The sequence below is a fragment of the Rhea pennata genome, chromosome 2 (genome assembly GCF_028389875.1).
Source record: "Rhea pennata isolate bPtePen1 chromosome 2, bPtePen1.pri, whole genome shotgun sequence".
NCBI classification, from domain to species: Eukaryota; Metazoa; Chordata; class Aves; order Rheiformes; family Rheidae; genus Rhea; species Rhea pennata.
The window spans coordinates 115,031,199-115,052,103 of NC_084664.1; the positions used below are offsets into that span (position 1 = coordinate 115,031,199).

The 20,905-nt window shown below is 37.8% G+C and overlaps 1 protein-coding gene across 1 annotated transcript in view; it reads left to right on the top strand.

The window, feature by feature from the left end:
* Positions 1-2,287: 2,287 nt before the first annotated feature.
* TTC39C (tetratricopeptide repeat domain 39C) overlaps positions 2,288-20,905 on the top strand; it is a 33,681-nt gene continuing 15,063 nt past the window's right edge. The window contains exons 1-5 of the mRNA XM_062568138.1: positions 2,288-2,439; positions 13,674-13,722; positions 15,265-15,393; positions 16,616-16,730; positions 19,662-20,016. Of these exons, the coding sequence (XP_062424122.1) occupies positions 2,288-2,439; positions 13,674-13,722; positions 15,265-15,393; positions 16,616-16,730; positions 19,662-20,016 (800 nt within the window). The remainder of the gene's footprint in view (positions 2,440-13,673; positions 13,723-15,264; positions 15,394-16,615; positions 16,731-19,661; positions 20,017-20,905) is intronic.

The window sequence follows — 20,905 nt, forward strand, 5'->3', positions numbered from 1 at the left end:
AGACAGCAAAACCTAGAGCACTGCTGTTTTCAAATCTAGTTCTATAGCAATGTTGAAATGTTCATAACATTACAGGCAGTATAACACTGCTGCTGCTAAGCTGTTAAAATCAAACTGCAGATGTCACATGGCTTCAGTATTGGCGTTTAAGTGTGTTATTTTTCTCCTTCAGCCATTGAAATGTAGTTTTATGCTGCCAAATCTTTCTATAGACTTACAGCCATGCTTCTGGAGCACTGATTTGGCATTCATGTTTTGAGTTTCAAAATTAGTAGCTAGTTACTAAATAGTTATAAAAACATAGTTACAGAATACAGTTTCTCAGTGCAAGCCTTGAAAAAGGCCTAGAATAACGAGGTCCTAGAAAGGAAATCTCTTAGATTTCTAGCTCCTAATACACAGCACCACTACGCTGATGATACAAACACTGAGACTAAGAAATAGCAGTCCAGCTTTGGAAAAATGGAATAGGTGTTTCAAACAGGATTTGGTTCATTGCTGCTCCGTAGGAATGGTACTGGGAGGTAGGAGTTAGCCTTCTGTATCTCTCGTTCTCAGGGAACCATATGAAGTTTTCTTGCTTCTTCTCAAATTGATTCCATGTGATAAAGCATAAAATAAATCACTCTATCATAAATCTCTGCACACAGAATCCCCCCGAGAATTTCCTAATTTTTTAACTAGCATGCAGTACCTCCCCCTTGACTGAAACAGAGAATAAAGGCAGTGATAACTCTTTCTGAAAGCCAAATTTCACTAATCGCCTGCACTTCTCCACTCACACTGTACTGACTTTGCTTTTCCCATAAGCTCTTGAAGGCTTCTAGACTTTGTAGACCATCACGCTATTCTGGAGATGTCCATTGCAACAGTTCCTCTGTAAATCTAGCCCTGCTCAGTAAGAGAGCAGGCAGAGGGGCTGGGAGTCAGCCAGGGGGGCTGATTCACAACCAGCAGATCTCAGACGGCTCCCAGCCTCAGGCACTCCTTGCCTTTCAAGAAGTGCTGTCTGAAGAGGGATTAGGCACGGGTTATTTCCTTAGGTGGTGGTGGCTATTCCCCTAAGACATGTGCAGGAACATTGCTACCAGATTCACAAGAGGACAGATGTTTTCTTGACAGGGAATTGGGGTTGCTGCTACAAGTAGAGCATGGTCCCATTCTTTTCTGTTCCGGGAGGATAACAAAGCAGCCTAATTCTCAATTTTCACAGCAGCAGCTGTAGTAGTGTCCTAGCCAGTAGGAAGTAAGACCAGATTGCAAACAGTAGCCCTTATCTTTACCTAAACTGAAGCACAAAAAGAAAACGCATCTCCTACCAAAGGGGGAAATGTTGTGAATGTATTTTCAGCACCTGGACACTTGTCTGTTTTGAGTTGGATGCTTATGGAAGTATACTTCCTTTTTTTCTTTTTTCCCCTTTTTTGGTGGGGGGGATTGGGTTTTGATTAGGTTTTATCTGCTGCCTCTGATTTTGCAGTCAGCTTGCTGCGCAAGTCCACGCTTCTGCTAACAGGAGAGGTGCTGAGGGGCAGGGAGTAAACGCCTACGCAACCTCCAGGTTAGGCTAGCACGGCGGAGGTCGCCGAGGCACTGCTCTAGCAATAATCAAAGCACTTCAGCCGCGGTGCTAGTCAGCTCAGCCACCGACTAAAACCCCTTTAAGCACAAAGTCAAGAAAGCACTGAAAAGGGAAAGCTGCACTGCAGCGAGCGGTATCTTTCTAAGACCTGGCACTGCAGCCCCGGCTACCACATCCCACCCGAGGCAAACCGAGCGCGTTTTGCCAAAAAAACCCCCAAGCGCCGCCTCGCCGGTGCCCGGGATGGCGGGGCCGGGCGGGAGGGCGAACAGGGCGGCTGAGCTTTCTCCGTGGAGGAAAGCCGCCATCGCCCGCCCCCTCCTCCTCCGCCAGCCGTTACCCGAACTCACAGGCGCGGAGGGACCCGCAAGCAACACCCCAGCCTCGCCTCTCCTCGCCTCCTCTCCCCAGCGGCGAGGAGAGGCCGCCCCCGCCGCCCCCTCTCCGAGCGGCCCCATCCGCCGCCGCGACCGTTGCGCCCCCACGGCCCCCGCCGGGCGGCCCCGCCCCCGCCCCGCGCATGCGCGGCGGCCGCGGCGCGTGCGCGCTGCTGAGCGCAGCGAGGCGGGCGCCGCCGCCGCTGCGGGAGGGCGCGCGGGTGCGAGGCGCGGCGGGCGCGGCCGCGGGCACCGCTGTCGCGCCTCCGCCGAGCTCCGCGCCAGCGGGAGGGTGGGAAGGGCCGGGCCGGGCCGTCGCCGCATCGCCATGGCCGGCTCGGGGCAGTCGCCGCGGCCGCCGCGGCGGGAGGACGGGGAGGCGCCGCTGCCCGTGGAGGACGCGGAGCTGGCGCTGGCCGGCATCAACATGCTGCTGAACAACGGCTTCCGCGAGTCCGACCAGCTCTTCAAGAAATACAGGTAGCCGGCGCCGCCGGGGGCGGGGGGAGCGGAGCGGAGGGGAGGGGAGCGGAGGGGCGGGGGGCGGCCGCCGCCGCCGCCGCCGCCGCGTGGGGCGCGGGGGGCCCGGCCGGCGCCGCGGCGCCCGTCACCGGCGCGCCCGGGCGCCTCGCGGCGTGTCGCGGACCGCCGCCTTCAGGCGGCAGAGCGGATGCGGACGGGAGGTCCGCGAGCGCCGCTGTGATTACCTGCGGGCGGTGAGATAATCCTCGTAATCTACCTGCCTTTTGCCCAGGCTTGTAAATTAAGGGGGGGGGGGGAGGAATAAAAGGCGTTAGTGCGGTTGTGTAAGTCCGTCCTGCAGAAACGGCTGCCGATACCTCTCCTCCCCTTTTGCCCGGGCGGGATTCGTGCGTTACACACAAGCTTGAGCTGCTCTAATTGCGCATATGTCCTAAATAATTAATATGCACTACACTGCTGTTGTCTGCATGATTAAAAAAGATTCCGACAGACTTAAAATAGGGCTTTGTAAGTGACGTGCGCTTAATGTGCTTAGATTTTTATCTATAAACGGTAAAGCCTGAAACAAATAGGATGTTTGGAGGTAGAGTGGAGGGAGTGAGAATTAAAAATTACAAAAACCTGTTTTCTTAATAATGCATGATAACTGCATACTTGCATATTTAGTTAAACATGTCATTCTGTCTTTAGTATGTACTGCTATGTTACATAGCACTAGATTTCTGCTAGGTAATATTGCTGTGTAGAGGTAACTGCAATATTGCAGGTGACAAGTGAGGTCCTGATTCTGCATTCCTCGTGTGCCTAATACGCAATTCATAGTTGTGTGCAGTTGCACCGTTTGTGTTATTCCTGGAGTCTGTTGGAGTCATCAGTATTTCGAAGTACCCCAGGAAGGGAGGACGTAACCTCTTTATTTTTAAAGTGCCAGTTAAGCCGCACTTAATGTGGTTTCTTTCCCTCCCCTGTTGGTTGTTTTATGCCATTGCTTTCTCTCAGTTCTGTGAGTCTGGATGTAGTCTAGGTGGTCTAAATACATGACGCTTCTTATATTGTGCAGTAGTGCTAGGGAGTAGAATTGCTAAGGTTCCTGTATTCAAAATGCAGTTTAGTCCTCCCTTAAGTATAAAGGTTATGAATAGTGGTACCTTATGCAAATTGTCCTCTTGGTTATCTAGCAGCCTTACTTCTCTTTTTTTCCCCCATAGATATAGAAACTCATATCTAACCTTTTCCCAGGTGTATGTTGTTGGTTTTTGTTTGGTTGGTTTTTTACCAAGAGGTGCCTTTAAGTTCTGTGCAGTATTTAATGTTGGCCTTTAAATGCTACCTGCAAGTGGTAGATCTGAATTCCTTCCTTGGATCAAGTGGTTTTATGATTCACAAATTGATAATCATTGTCTTAGTTTTTTTAATAGTGTGAAAGTCTGTAACCCTATCTGCCTCATCCTTAAATCAGTAATAGGGATCCTCTCGATGACAGCTAGTACATCTTTGAGTTGCACGTTAGCTGTATGTTTCAAATCTCATGTAGAACTAGTAAAGAAGGTATAGCAAAGTTTGTTTAATTGTGCTTAATTAGGGCTTCAGAGGTCTGCAGGAAGTTCAATTCCCTCTTCTCACTGTGCCCCACCTCATCCCAATAGTTTTCTGTTTCATACTTGTCTGTGATGTGTTCTTCTCTTAAAGAACTTAAGAAACCCTAGTAAATGCTTCTTGGCATACAGTCTTAAATGAGTATGTTTTTGTCTGTGTGTATTTGAAATGTGATCTCTGTTATAGAAAGTGTTAATTATAGACCATTGCCAGTGCAAGTAGTTTAGCTCTGCTTCAGAAGTTTTACAGTCATCAAATGATTTTAGAAAGGTAGGAACAAAGCACTGTTTTCTTACAGAAACCATTAAGACTCTAAAGATCATTTGGTAACTCAGTTACGCAGCAAAACTTTTGTTAGTCATTTCATTTGAGATGTTAAAATTGCTGTTCAGAAACTGTTATTTTACTTTTGTTTTTTGTTACTTATTTCATAATTACTTCATTTCTTTCTTTTTCCCTTCATTTGACACTTTGAGTGATTTTGTGAAAAATTAAATTCAAATTTATTCTGGTGTCCTTATACGAAAGTGGACAATTTTGATGAGCCTAAAAACAACTGTCATTCCAAAATAGGTTGAATCTGCTTCTTTCTTTACTACTGTGCATTTTCACATCTTCTAAAAAGCTGGCTTAGGAACATAAATCAATTTGAAAACTAGTCACAATTCAGCTCTTGAGGAAACTAGGATAGAAATTGCAACTGTTTTTTTAGAGGTGTAACCATAACAGTATGGTCATGGCTTTGAAGAGTGGTGGTACTTTGAATTGGTTGACTACAGAGCCATCATTTCTGTGCTGGGCAGAGGCATAGGTAATAAAATAATATTTTTGTCTCATAGATTTTAGAGCTTATAGGTATCTGTTTAGAACCTCAAGAAGACAGTTGAATGTGTTAGCTATGTGTCAGATCATGCAGGTAGTTGGAACTGCTTTAACTACTGCTGTAGACCAGTTAGTGTTTCATCAGATGTGGCTTGTGCCTTGTTTAACGTTACACTAGATATAAGACTATTATCAGAGTTTGAAAAATCATCTGCAAATAGCATCTGCCTAAGCTTTATTTTTTGAAGAAATCTAGATCCTCAAAGCACTTACAGCTACAAATTTCTGAACCTGATTTGAATGCAAACTGATAAAATAATTTCATAAATTTGCAGTAGAGAGCACCACTGTCTTTTGCTTTTAGCTTTGTCAGGTCACCACAGAGTTTAACTCATACTAGAAATTTGCAGATGTCAGTCCCTCTGTTCAGTTTGAACAACATAATTACCTAGTTCTGTTTCGTTTAAAATTTGAGTACCTTTGAGAAACTGCAGGACAAATGAAAGTTACTGTAGAATGCAGGCATTTGAAATTGAGCCTAGAATCAGCCTGTGAAGTATCATTTTGATGGACCACCCTGACACTATCAAAAAAGCTGAGGAGCTGGCATGTTCTTTTTTCTTTCTAGCTTCATAGACTCTTGAACTACTTCTGTGTCTGAAAAAAGTATTTAGGAAGAGAAGAAACTGTCAAAAGACTTTTTTGCTGATTCTTTACTTTTTAACACCATTTACAAATCAAAGATGGTTGAAAGCTTCTGCTGGATAGGAGGATGGGAGATAGCATCAAATAAAATGAAAAGGTTTTTTGTTAAGCTGAATATTAATTCACAATATAAAGCATCCAGGTAAGATTGGGGATGATATCTCGTAAGAAATCCAGCAGCCTACAGGATTCATACCAGAGAGACGACTGACTGTTTGTATGAGTAACTCTTCTGAGAAGATTTAATTAAATTTTTTAGGTTGTGTGCGAATAAAAAGAGAAGTGGTGCAAGATGGAGAAATGAGATGTATATAATCAGGTTTCTTCTGATAAGAAAACAAAGAGGATATTGAGAAGACACGATTCATAGAATCACAGAATCAGTAGGGTTGGAAGAGACCTCTAGAGATCATCTAGTCCAACCTCCCTGTTCAGCAGGGTCACCTAGAGCACTTTAGACAGGGTTGCATCCAGGTGGACCAGAGGAGGAGACTCCACAACCTCTCTGGGCAACCTGTTCCAGTGCTCTGTCACTCTCACAGGGAAGAAATTCCCCCTCACGGTCAGGCAGAACTGTCTGTGCTTCAGTTTCTGCCCATTGCCTCTTGTCCTGTCACATGGGACAACTGAAAAGAGTTTGTCACTGTCCCCTTGACACCCTCCCTTCAGGTTCTTACACACATTGATAAGATCCCCCCTCAGGCTTCTCTTCCCCAGGCTGAAGAGGCCCAGCTCTCGCAGCCGTTCCTCATAGGGCAGATGCTCCAGCCCTCTGATCATCTTTGTAGCCCTACGCTGGACTCTCTCCAGTAGCTCCATGTCTCTCTTTCTAAGACAAAATGTGCAAAGGCTAAAGAATGCAGTCCGTATAGAGGATGCCCTATGATCTGTTATGGGAAAGGAGAACATGGAGAAAAATGGTAAGTTAGAGCAACTAGAAAAATGAGATAAGTATGAGAATATACATTGTATATTTACTACCAGACGTACAAACTTCAGTGATGGAATAGAAATAGCCATTGTAGTAGATGTTCGAACCATTTTGAAGTAAAAATGGTGTCTATGTCTCAAAATACTTATGATCCAAGTGTAAAGTGAGGCAACAGATGAAAGTAACAGGAATAGCAGGTGATATTAAGAACAGTAGGTAGGCTATGGCCTGTGTATGGGCAACCTAACCCTTGCTGCAAACTCTCATTTCTGGAGCTTGGCAAAGGACTCTTAAGAACAAAAATTCAGTGACTTGATAAATGTTTCAGTAAGTTCTTTAAAGTTAAGGGTAGAAGAGTGGGAGCTGATATGAGTCAACTGAAGAAAAATGATGGATGGCATCTTGGTTGGTGTAAGAATAAATCATGAATACATCGAGAAAAGCCTTGTTTGCTATTGTTTATGAGAGCAGTAAAGGGAGAAGAGCAGCTGCTGGGTGGATGCATAGAAAGGAGTGGAGCAGTATTCTAAATGTATGTTTGTGAGATAAAATTTCATTGCTCAAAGTTAGAAACGTATTATAGTAATAGATGTGCAGAAGAAAATCAGCATGAGTTTTCTAGTTAATGTGAATAGGTTAGAAAAACTTGGTGTTACGCAGTTTAAGTCTTCAATACCTGGATGTAGTGATTTATAGAGATGATCAAGCTGAATGTTACACCTGGTTTTGTGGCTTTTGAGACAGATGGGTGTTGCTAAAAGAAATAGGAAAAGGGATAGAGAGAGGCTGAGAGCTCTGTTTGACATGTGGAGCAAAATCCAATGGCTAGAAGTCTATGGGAAGATGTCAGAAAGCAAAACTGAAATGTGTGTTTATAACAGAGAGGATTCTTCACTCTTTGGAAACTGCAGAAGAGATACGGTATCAATGCATATTACTGTTTTAAAACATAGGAAACTAGGCTTGTGAAAGATACATTGTAAAGACTTCCCACTCTAGCACACCTGTTCCTTGATCTAGTATTTCTGATAAATTATTTCAAGCTTTTGTGATGGGGATGGATATTTGTTTTAATATACTTCAGGGACTCAGAGGAGTCATAAGCTACATGATGTCAGTTAAGCTGCTATAGTTCTGCCTTAATTTCAGCCAGGTTGGTTGAGCCTACAGTGGAAAGAGATTTTGATCAAGTTTGTGATTGCTGTGGATTTTAAGCATGTGCAATTGGGCAGTTAATACGGACCAGGTGGCATACTATAATTGGGTTGTGTTACAGTAGCTCTGTAGCTGCTTTTCAAACTACAGGTGCAATTTGAAATGCTTTTCAGTATTTTGATAATTCCCATTGTTTTGATATTGTGTATCGAAATTTAATGGCCTGAAGTTAGAGCTAAACAATCTGCTGGTAATTTAGGGAAGGACAAAGCAGAATCAAGTAAAAGGAGCAACAGAATTACTGTTTTTTTCTTACTTCTGCATTTCTCTTGCAGTTGGATATTTTCTAGGAAAAGTAGTAGTGTATGTTTAGAACTCATACAACAATTAAAACAGATTTGAGCTAATTATAACTTATAAACCACCTCTAATATTTGAAGTTCTCAATTAAAAATCTTAATACTGTGATTCTTTAATACACTGATATTGTTTTAGCTATTTCACACATCAATATTGGCTGAAATGTGTAGTTGTATAAAGATGCCTTATGTTTGTATCCTTACAAATCATACTTAGAATATATTCTAGAACAATCTATTGAATAATGATGAAAAGATTTCTATGTGTATTTCTAAGTGAAATATTATCATAGAAATGGAGATAGAAAGGAAAAAGAAATAATTGATTTTTCTTCTGATGTGCTTCAGTTCTGGTTTTTAATGATAACAACAAGGCTATATCATCCCAGCTTTATTAAACCAAAGTTTAAAGCTCCTGGATGTTATCATCATGCATGAAAACGTCTTAAAAATAAGCCATGAAACAAGGTGAATTGGGGTTTGTTGAGAGAAGCAATATCTCATGTAACACCAGTTTATACAACTGGAGAAAATGGAATAGCTCTAAAGGCACCCAAGTTCTACTTCACAGCACTTAAGTGTATGACTTAACTTTAGTTATACATGATTTCATTTTTTAAATAATTTTTTCCAAGTTTATTGTGGTATCACGTAGAATTTGTATTAAGAACATTTTTTTTTGATTTAAAATATCTTGTGATTCCTAATTTGATAGGCAAAGTACAAATCATATTTTACAAAATATATCTGGAGAGAATAATGGAGATAGAAAACAATACTTGAAAATATTTCTGAATTTCTGTAACAGGCGCATTTTAATGCTTCATTCCATATAGTAGGATAGGATCTGTAAATTTTCTGCTGGACAGGTACATCCAAGATCTGTGTCCTTCTCTTTTTCCTTGCCTTTCTTTTCCTATACAAGGCTAAGTAGGGCAGACATGTTGTAAGCTGTCCTATAGAGGCCGAAGAATAGTTGTCCGAGTACGATAACAGATACCGTAAAGGAAGATGGTTGGTATTGTGGTACTGATACTGATACCTTTCTAGAGCAAAGGAAAAGCTCAGAGCTGTAATTGGTAGTATTCACAGAAAGCAAACAAAGGTTGGTATGTTGGCATAGTACAAATGTTTTACACCAGAAAGGTGATAACAAAAATCTAAAAACTCATTGATCATTTGATCATTATCTGCAAAAGTATTCCCATCTTACTTGATTACATCACTGTCCTTTGCTAACTGAAGTGGTCATAAAATACTTAGCTGGTTGAGAAAGCGGATAGTTGCACAAAAGTTTCCAGAGACGAGGTGTTTGCCCAGCACACTCAGATCCTGGGTAATCAGCCAGATGCTGACACAAATAAGAACAAAAGTATTGTGGCAGTTGTGGATTTAATATTTTTAAGGTCTAACTAGTTTTAAGTTGCTGGTATTGCTGGTTAGCACCCACATTCATGAAGGTATTGAGGACAGTAGTTAAGCAAATTGATGGTGCAAGCCTCATGCTTAAATGCTGTTCCAAACTGAGGTGGATTTAAATATATAGTAATCTGTTATCCTCAAAAGTTTGACTATGCCATATGAATAGAAGATATTTTGAGATAGTTTGAGAAGAAGATACAAAGATAATTTGGTGAATCCTACTGTGTTATGCATAGATTTGTGAGAGAGAATGTAGTTAAGCTATTTCAGTGTTGGACTTATTTGGCCCTGATGTTAAACTTTTCTTTATCTTTGGACTAATTAAAAATCTTTTTTTTTTTTTCCTCCCCTTATTGGAAACTGTTGTTTTGAACCGTGAAGATAATGTAGGTAGTGCGGTGTCCCAAGGTTCATTTGTGCTTAGTAGCACAAATCCTGTCAATATGGATGTGGCCGCTGTTTCACTCTTAGTAATAACTCAAATGCTGCTTTTTTTTCTTTTTTTTTTAATATATCTTAACAAGATTTTGGATTTTGACAAAAGATGTAGACTCATGTCCGATGCTGAAGATCGCTTCAGCAAGCATTGATGATGAGCTTGAACTGAGGGATATCGTCACGGAGCTGTGCTCTTTTTCAGAAACTTACTTGGAGTGTTAGTCCTACCTTGTTGTTTAATGAATCTCTACTGTGCCATTACAAACTTCTCTACAGCTCTTGACAAGGTAACATTGAGCTATTGAAGAATTTATCATTTTACATACTATCCACAAAGCTTGAGCAGTAAATGCAATTGTTATTTAAAATGGATTTTAAATGCTAAAATTACATTATGGAATGATTTTTTCCATTAACCTATATTTCATATCCAGTGACTGCATAGGAATATGATAGAAATATACCTTAATTCATTTATTGATGACACAGCCAAAAACTCTGAGGGAGTAGAGGTTTTATGTTTTGATTGCTAGAATCCATGGTCTAAACCGAAGCATTTCCCAGATAATGTTAAATCTGGCGTTCCCTTACTTCAGGGTGATAAAGCAATCCATATGTGCTTAATGACAATGCTTTTTATAGGGAGTTCTTTTTAATGTTCAGTCACTCAGTCTGTAACGTTCCACCTGATGTATTGTGGCTAGTGATAGTTTTGGAGTTGTGATGTGGATCTCAAGGGTGTGGGGGTTTTTTGTTTGTTTTGTCTTTGGTAGAAGAACTGTAAAGGCAAAGTGCAAGTGGAGAAGCTGTTTTGACAAATTAGTTTACAAGATAAATACTTGTGGAAGAAACTTCTCAGTGTTTATATTTAGATAAGTGTTTATTGCAAGCAATGAAAGATTCTTTGTTTTGGCATTTTGGAAAAGTAGTTAACTCAACTGTACCTAGCCATCTGTCTTTAACTTAATATAAAAATATTACTAAAAAGAAATCTGCAGACTTTCAAGATGTATGTAAATGTTGATACCTTCACAGATAAAGGACAGATTATTCTCTTAAGAACAGGTTTTTACGTCCTGAAAAGAAAAGAAAAATACATTTTGTAAAATGGTGCTTGAAAACCACATCCAAATTAATGTATATATTGAGCTACTGAATAAGCGATTATGTTGTTTCATTCTTAACTGTGTAATTGTTTCTTTTTAGGGGTTTCACTCTTATATGTGGCAATTATTCAAGTTACTCTATTTGAAAATATTCCCACAGATGAGGGATTACTTTAGCTCTAATGCTGATACATTTGGATTATTTTAAGTTTAACAGCTTACCTATTTCTATAATAAAAGATTTTTTTAATAAATACACAGAAAATGAAAAAAGGTCTAGAATCTAAAATACTTTCATATGCATCATTTTTACTGCTTGTTGTATAAGTCCACAAAATTCAATTTGCATTTATGTTTTGCTGATAAAACTGGTATCTACCTTGCCAAGTCATAAGGAATATCTGGATCCTTGTTCTCCTGAGAACAAAATCTATATGTTGTTAAGTATATTTGATTTGTTAATGCTCACGCTTCAAAAACAAAGAAAATCTTGGGTTCTGTTGTACAAAGTTTTAGTGAGAGATGGTTTTTCTCATCTATTTAACAGATAATTTTTTACAGGTGTTTAGAAGCTCAAATTTAGAATTACTAAGTTAAAATAATCTTTTTAGATCTATATCTATAACTGAAGTAAAATTTTTCATTGTAGATAGAAACATTCAGCCAGCTTATTGAAAAGTGCAAGCTTTATGAAGTATTTCTTGTGCCTTCTAGTTGTTCTGGTTACATTCAAAGTCTGTCATGTTTGACTACTTGTAATTCACTTGGAAAAATAGTCTATCTCCCTTTGTCAAACTAAGGAGATTCTCCCTTTTTTAATGAATTTCAGTATGAAGGATTGATGGCTTTGTGATGCTAAATAAGGACTACTTTGACATCTCATTAAAAAAAACAAACCAACCAACCATACCTCAAACTAACGAACTTACTCTCTCGCGCCCTTGAAGCTCAAAAGTGAAATACTTGGATTACCCCTGAGCCTCATTGAAAGCATGATGTAGGTGCAACTTCGTCCACAAGGACATAGACATCAAAATGTCCTGCAGGGAGCTGTTTTGCTGTGTTAGATCTGCAGAGTGCTGATGATACAGTACGTTTGCCCTTGAAAACTGGTGGAGGTTGTGCGCTCTGCAGCAGGGTGGTTAAGACCGTGCAGCGAGGGTCTCCTGCGTTGAAAGGTGGATTGTAAGACAGGGATGTACCGTCTGCAATCAGAGTTTGTACTGAAAGTGTGAGATGCAGCAAATACAACTCACGTGGCAGCTTTCTACTTGTCTTTATACCACAGATGCTGGCAGAGAATGGTCTAGATACTGAGAAACAGAGCCATTTACTGACTTTTCTTAGGCCTGCCAACAAAGAGGAGAATATTTAACTTATTTTTCTTTTGATTTTTACATTTATATGTATATCTGGAAATGAGCAGTGTAGGTAAAAAGGGAAAGATTTTCAGATTTTATTTTCCTCGTTTAATGAAACTGTTTTTCTTTTTTCTTTGTATTGTTCTTTTCCTTGCTTTTTGTCTATGTATGCTGAATCAAAAAGTGAGAAAATAGAGGGGGGATATTAATGATACCTTTTGAAAAGGATTCTATGTATTCTATCATAGCTTTACTAATGAAATATGTATTGTAATAAACAATATGTTGCTTTTTTCAGATTTTTTTCAACTGCATGTCCTGGTTTAAAGTCTGCCTTAATCTGGTGCTTGCAGAATTAAGTTAGAAACAGCATAAGTAGCGTACTGTAGCAATGTGTGTACTTACAGTGTAAATGTAACTTTTTCCTAAAACCTAGAAAATTAGTGTTCATATATATATTTTTTTTCTTCTGGCATGCCGAAGGTATTTTAGCTTTACTTCTGTAGTGGTATTTATACATGGATATATAAATTGACAGTCAGTGATTTCCCAAAGCTGAATAGTAGGTACAGTGAGATCCTGAAAACAGTGTTTTAATGTGTTGTATCTGATTTGACTACAGGCTTATGGTCTGTGTGTCTGCAGTAGTCCTGAAGTTTGAAACTTGTCTCATGCATTGCCAAGATTTTGACTGCCTACATTTTTGGTCCAGCAGTTGCTTTCACCCTTTTGGAAGTGTCTGCAAACAGAAAAGATGAAACACATAGTTAAATTGTTCCATATTGTATAGTAAGATTTGTACTCCAGGCTTGAAGAACCATAAGAATAGAACTTCATATTTCCAGCAATTATTTTAAATCTGTGAGCTTTCTTTTTCTTTTTTTTTTCTTTTTTTTTAAGTCTATGATTTTAGGTAGGTTAACTTCAATTCATGGGAAGCTATTAATGGGACTAGTTAGCATTTGTTTTGTAGGTCAGAGTTGTGGTGACAATTGATAGGGAAGAATAGAATTAATGGATTTTGAAGTTTCTGGAGCTTTTAAATTTTCTTTGATCTTATACTAAATGTATTTTTATGGCAGTATTTTCTTTTAAAATAGATATTGCTTAATGCTTGAAAATTTAACTTTTTGTAAAGTTAATATTTAAGTCTTAGTAAAAATAATGATGCTTTTAGCTTCCTGTTTCCATTACATTTTACAGAATGATACAGTGATTTGTAACCCCCCCCCAGAAAGGAGGGGCTTATTTACATTACTTGATCTTAAATTATGATTATACATCTGTAATGTTGTTAGGCGTCAGTATAATTAACTGCATTTTGTTCTCTTTACAGAAATCATAGCCCGTTAATGAGTTTTGGAGCCAGTTTTGTCAGTTTTTTGGTGAGTAGATACAGAAAACATATCTTTTCTCTTGTAGTTAATCTTGGTATATCAGTTGTGTTCACAATGCTGGAGACTTAATTTGTTTGTTTTTGAGACTTTTTTCAAAATTTTAGATTAAATATAGCTAGAAAACAAATCATTGTTATATAAAACTTGTTTGCTCATGTGATTTAAATAGAAAGCAAAGGTTCTGTGATGTAGCCTCTTAAAAGTATGAAATATGAGTTCCATCAAAAGAGCCTTAAAAAAACACTTTCTTAAATGAGCAGTAGATTGGCATTAAAATAACACCTACAAATACCATTTTCTTAATAGCTGTTGGTAGTGAAGACTTCCTCTGCAATACAACAGATTGTTAATCTTAAATGTTAATCTTTTAAATCCATTCATGTTGCCACTTTTTTGAATATATGAGAACTGAGAGTCTTGACTAATTGAAGAGTTACAATGAAAACATGTTAGTTCTTTTAAGTGCTGTCATAGGAAAAATGAAGATGTCTTGCATTAACTCACCCCCCCCCCCAACCAAACAAAAATTCAAGTTGATGTTTTGGAAGACGTTTGGATCTTGTTTTAGTGGGCAGTCCTTATTTAGACTTTGCTGCTTAATCTTATGTTGCACTAGGAATTCTGTATGGTAATACCATTCTTAAAGTCAACATTTATTATAATATGTGAGAAATTCATACGTTATAAATTAAATTAATCTGAATTGTTTCTAGTGTCTGGAGGCTATGCAATGTAGGAAGGTATATTGGTTGGGAAACCTCCTGCAGCATATGCTTGCTTTAAGCCAATAAAACAGAGAGAAGGAATGAAAGAGAGACTTACTGAGGCTTGCTTATCCGAATTGATGTGCTGAAGCAGTGTAACATCACAGTGCAGCATCAGTGGATCTTGAACAGCTTCTGCTTAGCTACTTAGCTACCGTTCTAAAGATAGCTGCAGCACTCATGAGCCTGTGTCATTCAGACCGTTTATTTAATAAAGCAGCAGGGAAAGAAGTTAACGTGTTTTAAAATTCTTTCTAAATGGATTCAACAGGAGTTAGTCTGGTGTATTTTCTTTCTTCAAACATGTAGAAATTCTGCAAGCTATTTCTTACAAAGCAACATTAATTGTTCCTGACTTTGCAGACCTGTTATTTATGCTGATGAATTAAACAAACACAATATCTGCACAGATGCAAATCATGCCCTACATTCATGAAACGAAATTTTTTACTTAATGTAATATGACAACATATTCAGTTTGACTGCATGTTAAGTTTTATTAAGAGAAGGGGACAGGACTTAATATGTTCTAATTTCAGTCTTTTGAAATTTTGGAAGGGCATTCTTAAATCCATGGTTTTTTTTTTTTCCTGTGTAGAAGTATGTGTTTTGCTATGTGTGTATGTATTAAGATATGTTTTAAAAAAATAGCAATTTTATTGCTAAATTTATATGAAAACTACTTTCCTGTCACTTTTGTAGAAATAACAGATTTATGTTTGTTTGTGATTTTTATCATTCAAATCTGTGTTCTATTTTTTGGAAGAATGCCATGATGACATTTGAAGAAGAGAAAATGCAGCTGGCATGTGATGACTTAAAGGCTACAGAAAAACTTTGCGAGAGTGAAGAAGCTGGAGTTATTGAAACAATCAAGAATAAAATTAAAAAGAATGTAAGAGCATTATTTGTAAAATATAGAGTCATGTATTGGGAAAAATATTTTGGGAAATCTTTCTATTCTCTTCATATCTGAGTAGATGATTTTGGTGTATGGAGAACAGTTGTGATTAGAAACTAATTCCAGTTGAACATTTTGCTTAGATTTCTTTAGTATAAATAAGATAGATTCAGGCAATTCCTCTTCTAAAGCAGTAGGTGGTTTGATACTGGTAATATTTTTCTTGATACTACAAGTTACTAATCTACTAGAATTATTTCAGGAAATTTTTAATCTGACTAATTAGGGTCATTTTAATTTATATATGCTGTAGTAGTGTTCAGAACTCATGAGACTGAGAGTGCATTGTGCTATGTGCCCGACAAATTCCTAGGAAATTTTTCTTCCTATTCTAGAATTTTCATTCTAAATAATCAGTGAAGAATAAAGGATGCAAACTGAGAAATACTGAAGACAATAGTGACGTTAAAATGTTGGGTGGCTTTCCCAGTGTGACACAGTAGATCTACAGCAAAGAATTTGACATACTTAATTGCATGTTCTTTAAAGGCACTGTTTTTCCTGTCACTTGCTATATGGCCCTTTTTGTGTTCTTAACACATTAGTTTCATATTTGATGCCTATATTAATAATTGTATGATGTTTGAATGTGTTCTGTTTGTAAAATCTTAAAAAAAAAAAAAAAAAGAGAGAAAAGAAAAAGCAAAGCTGACAGCACATATATAATGTTTCCCTGCTTATTAAGTAGGAATTTGCTTGATGTGTTATCAAAGAACAATCGGCATAGTTTAGTCTTTAAGAGTGCTCAGTTAATTTAATAGAAATGTTTCCCCTAGCAGTTAGTTTTAGATTTGTTAATTAAGTATCTTTTAAAATAGTATTCTGCATTATTTTTGTAGTCTTTAAGGAATGTGGTTTAAGCATTTTAGACAGCAATTACAAGAAAAAGGTGTACTAAATGAGGCAGATCTTGCCACATGTCCTGCTCAGACTGATCAAGTTACAAAATCTGTAGGTTTTTATATATATGTTTTTTATATTTTCATACAAATTATTCAGCCACTTCAGGTAAAAGCAATATTACTTGGAAATTAAAAATACTAACAGTCACAATAGAAAAATTACAAATTCAGCTGTATTAAATATTGCACAAAGATAAGATTTCAGTTTGATGTTAAAATAACTTTTTCCCCTCTACTCTGTATGTTTCATACAGGTTGATGGACGAAAATCCACTGTATCCATGGTTGATCGACTACAAAGACAAATAATTGTAGCTGACTGTCAAGTCTACTTGGCTGTACTGTCATTTGTAAAACAAGAATTATCAGGTGTGCTGTGGCTTTAATGTTTGTGGTTTTACATGATAGCGTATGTAGTAAAGCTTGATAGTAAAGTGGCACGATGATTATTAACATCAGTAAAGATGGTTGCTTTGCAAGAAAAAAACAGTTCAATTTGAAACAAAGGGATAGGTTTTCCAAGATTTGTGTGCTTCCAGAAGTGTTGTTTTACCTTTTGTATACATAGAAGAATCATTCATAAGAACTGGATTGCTGTAAACTACAGCTTTCCACTTTCTGCATGCCAATAATCATATTCACATGATAGTTCTTAGGTTGGAATCCTTTGCATGTTCCCAAAGAGGCATTGTAGGAGTTGGTACAAAGATGGTTAGCATCTGTGTACCTCACGTGGCCTGCAAAATAAAGAAGTTATCAACTGCTGAAGCCTGATGTCTCCTATGCAGAGTGCTAGTGGCAACTCAGGGAGATGACAAACTGCCAGCAAAAGTAATTTTAGTGAAGTGTGTGAAGATGGATGAGCTGAATCAGTTCTTATTCTCTGGTTGCCAAAATGTGTCCTTGCATGCCAAAGAGGTTAATTGTGATTTGTGGAAAACAAACCTCCTTGTCTCATTGCAGAGCTGTGTTTTTTTTTAAGTTTCTTTTGCATTACTGGTTCTCCTGCATAATCTAGAAACTAGATTCCTTCACCCATGAGTTCATACAAAAAGTAGTCAACGTCATGTGCTACAGAAGCATGTTCTCAAGTACTCACTAGTATTAACAAAGACCAAGTTACGTCAATTGGAGCAGATTGCCAGTGAAAACCCTGCTGATCAGCTGGAAGGAAGCAGAGAAATAATACCCAGATTATCAATAAAATAATGCTAAGATCTTAGTCAAAGCCACAATGCTTTGTGTGATAAGCAGACTTAGTTTTTTCCAAGCCAGGACATCAAGAATATACTTGGTTCTAGTTAACAGAAATTCAGGGAGTATTTTTGTCTACTCTATCAGTGTGTAAGAAGGTAGAGTTTTCATTTCTCAGCTCTGAGTTTTTGTTCGTTTGTTTGTGTTTTTTTTTCCCCTCTTCTCTCTAAGCTTTTTTTTTTTTTTTTTTTTTTTTTTGTCATTTCAATATGTATTCTGCAGCTGCATTATAGCATTCAAAGCAGTTACTGCGTGTGGTGTCTGTCCCCTTTTTTCTTGTCTACTGCTCAGAGAGCTAAAGAGGTTAGCAGAGTATTGCAGAACATGCAGCATATTTGGGTTTCTCTAGTAAGTAAAAACATCCTTAAAATCTTAACTAAAGATTTCCAAGAGGTTAAATGCCACCTCTTGTGACTGTTAGTTGCCGTTGTGGCACTGTTTTGGTGAACTGTTGGGTCTGTTATGTTGGTTGGTTTTTTGACTGTTGCCTTTCTGAGTATGTATAAACATCTTGTTTTTATGATCATGTTTCTGTACAGAAATAGCAACCAGATCATTGAAATGAGTGCCATTTCAAATAACTGCATCAGATTTTGTTCATAAGTGGATGAGTAGAAAAAATTCTTTTCTTCCTAGGACAGTTTTGCAAGAAGCATATGGCAGTACACAAGCCGCTTTCTTGCGTGCCTTTTACTAGCATAATGGACTAACACGTTTTATGTTTTTGTATTTTCTCCACCCTCATGGATGTAATAGCAATGGCTTTATCAAAGTTAATAATACATTAAAGTTGTCTTCCAACAGCAGTATTCTATGATTCTATTGAACTATACTTTATGTTTATAAACACTGCTGTCGTTAGTCTGACAATGAGTTTCGGAAGTTCATGCTAGGAAAACTCAGCTAAAATTCATAGAATGAGTAAGGCTGGAAGGGACCTCTGGAGATCATCTAGTCCAGCCCTCAAACAAGTGGCCCATACAGGGATCAAACCCACGACCTTGGCGTTATAAGCACCATGCTCTAACCAACTGAACTAAACCTAATGACTGGGCTTGACTGTGAAATTTTTGTTTATAAAGTCAGAAATTCATTATTTGAATTCATTAAATTATTTTATCATAAGCATGTCAAGTCTGTTAGGGTTCTGCTTTGTTAGTGAACGGTTAATGGCAGCACACTGATAAAGGTAAAGCCTCAGACTGTGGGAGGGGTTTTTTTGTATCACACGTCTTTTCCATTTGATGCATGCATTGGAAGGCAATAGTTTATCAAGGCTATTAACAGAAAACAGTCTGTAGGATAAGTAAACTTTTTTTTTTTAATAGGCAAATTGGACAGCTTTATCTTCTGATGTTATGCTTATTTTAACCCTCCTGTTGTCTTTAATGTACTTTTTATACATCTCTTCTGTAAACATAAACCAGCTGAGAATGCTCAAACTCAAAATTTTAAGGAAAATTAGTTACCTAGCTTGCATTTGTAATTGAGGTGGTTAAGCATCAGAACATGTTAAAAATCTGAAAATTATGCATTCTTTTATTTTTCTTCTGCCTGTTTTTTTTTAAAAAAACTGTGAAACATTGTGTTTAATATATTTTTTTACTCAGTAACTGTGGTAGATCGTACTATCTACCCCAAAGAAAAGTGTTTTTTAGGTAATTTTCCCCATCTACATTCTTTTAACAACATTTGAGCTTAGAAGTAAAATTTCTTTCTGCTTCTCTCTATTTGCCAGGCAGTCATTTCATCTCCATTCTATAGTGGAGTGGAAATCATAAGTTGTTTTGTTTTCTCTATTCCTCTATGACAATCATATTGCCACACAGCAGAAGGGAGTACCTTTGTATTGCATACTTTTTAAAGTCTGTGACTGAAAAGCACTTAAGCTTCTAATGCCTGGTAAGACAGAAGTAGCTACTGTTACAGAATCCTTTATATAATCAGTTAATTTAATGTAAATGAGAGCATCCTAGGATCTGTGAAAAGCTGTGTTACACTTTTGAAACATATCCTTGACATGTTTTTTTCCCCCTTGATCTTTAGCATACATAAAAGGTGGGTGGATCCTCCGAAAAGCCTGGAAAATTTACAATAAGTGCTATATGGACATTAATACGCTTCAGGAAATATATCAGAAGAAAACAACTCAGGAATCCTTGACTTCTGATGCTGCAAATGATAATCATATTGCTGCAGAAGGTGTAACGGAGGATTCGCTTAACAGACTGAAAGGTGCTGTTAGCTTTGGATATGGACTTTTTCATCTTTGCATATCCATGGTGCCCCCAAACCTGCTCAAAATCATCAACCTGCTGGGTTTTCCTGGAGACCGCCTACAGGGGCTTTCTTCACTGATGTATGCAAGTGAAAGTAAGGACATGAAGGCCCCTTTAGCTACGTGAGTAGCTATATTGAAATGCTTTGGTAGATAACTTAGTACTGAAAGTAAGTGAATGGAAAAAATCAAAACCAAAAAAGTCATGTTGCTTTAAAGAAAACAACAGCAGGTAAAATAAACATGTAATTTATTGTTTAATGTGCCACGATTTATTGAATTCATCATTTAGTAGTATATAAGATCTTACTATAATTAGTTATCCAGATATCTTTTGAGTTTGTGTGAGAATTGTGCTGTATTCTTCAGTACCTGCTATTGTAATGTCTTGTAATTTATATGCCAGTAGAGTAAGTAAAAGCACCCCATGAGGGCTCAATAGATTTACCTATGAGTTATTAAATAGTATATCATTTCATAGAGGAGAATGTTGTGGGAGTCATTGACGTCACTTGGTCATTTATCCTTATTATCATCCAGTAATCTTTTCCAGTTTATTTTTAATTTTAATATCTAAGAATAATGGAGTGTTCCCTTACACAGTCTTTTTGATCTTTTTAGAGGAGCGTTCTTTGTGTACTCTTTTTCCCAAGCCTTCATACTGCATTCTGGTCCTTTTATTGAGTGAAGGGTAAGCCAGACTTAATTTAAACCCATTTATGAAGGCTGTTTATTATTCTATTCTCCACAAATTAATACTTTTATTATGGATCTACAGTAAATTCTATTCAGTGCCACTTCTGAAACATTGACTGCAGAGCTAAAATCTCTATATGAAGAAAAGAATCAGATTTCTGATTGGTTAAACAGGCGTAAGATTAAATGTTCCTGTTGATTTCCTTACTTCCCCTTCTGGGGAAGAGGAATGCCATTATTTTGGAGTGTTTCTTGCTTCCAATGGCCTTGAATATCGTTATGCTCTGCCCTTGTTTGTAGGAGTGCTGTAGGTCGT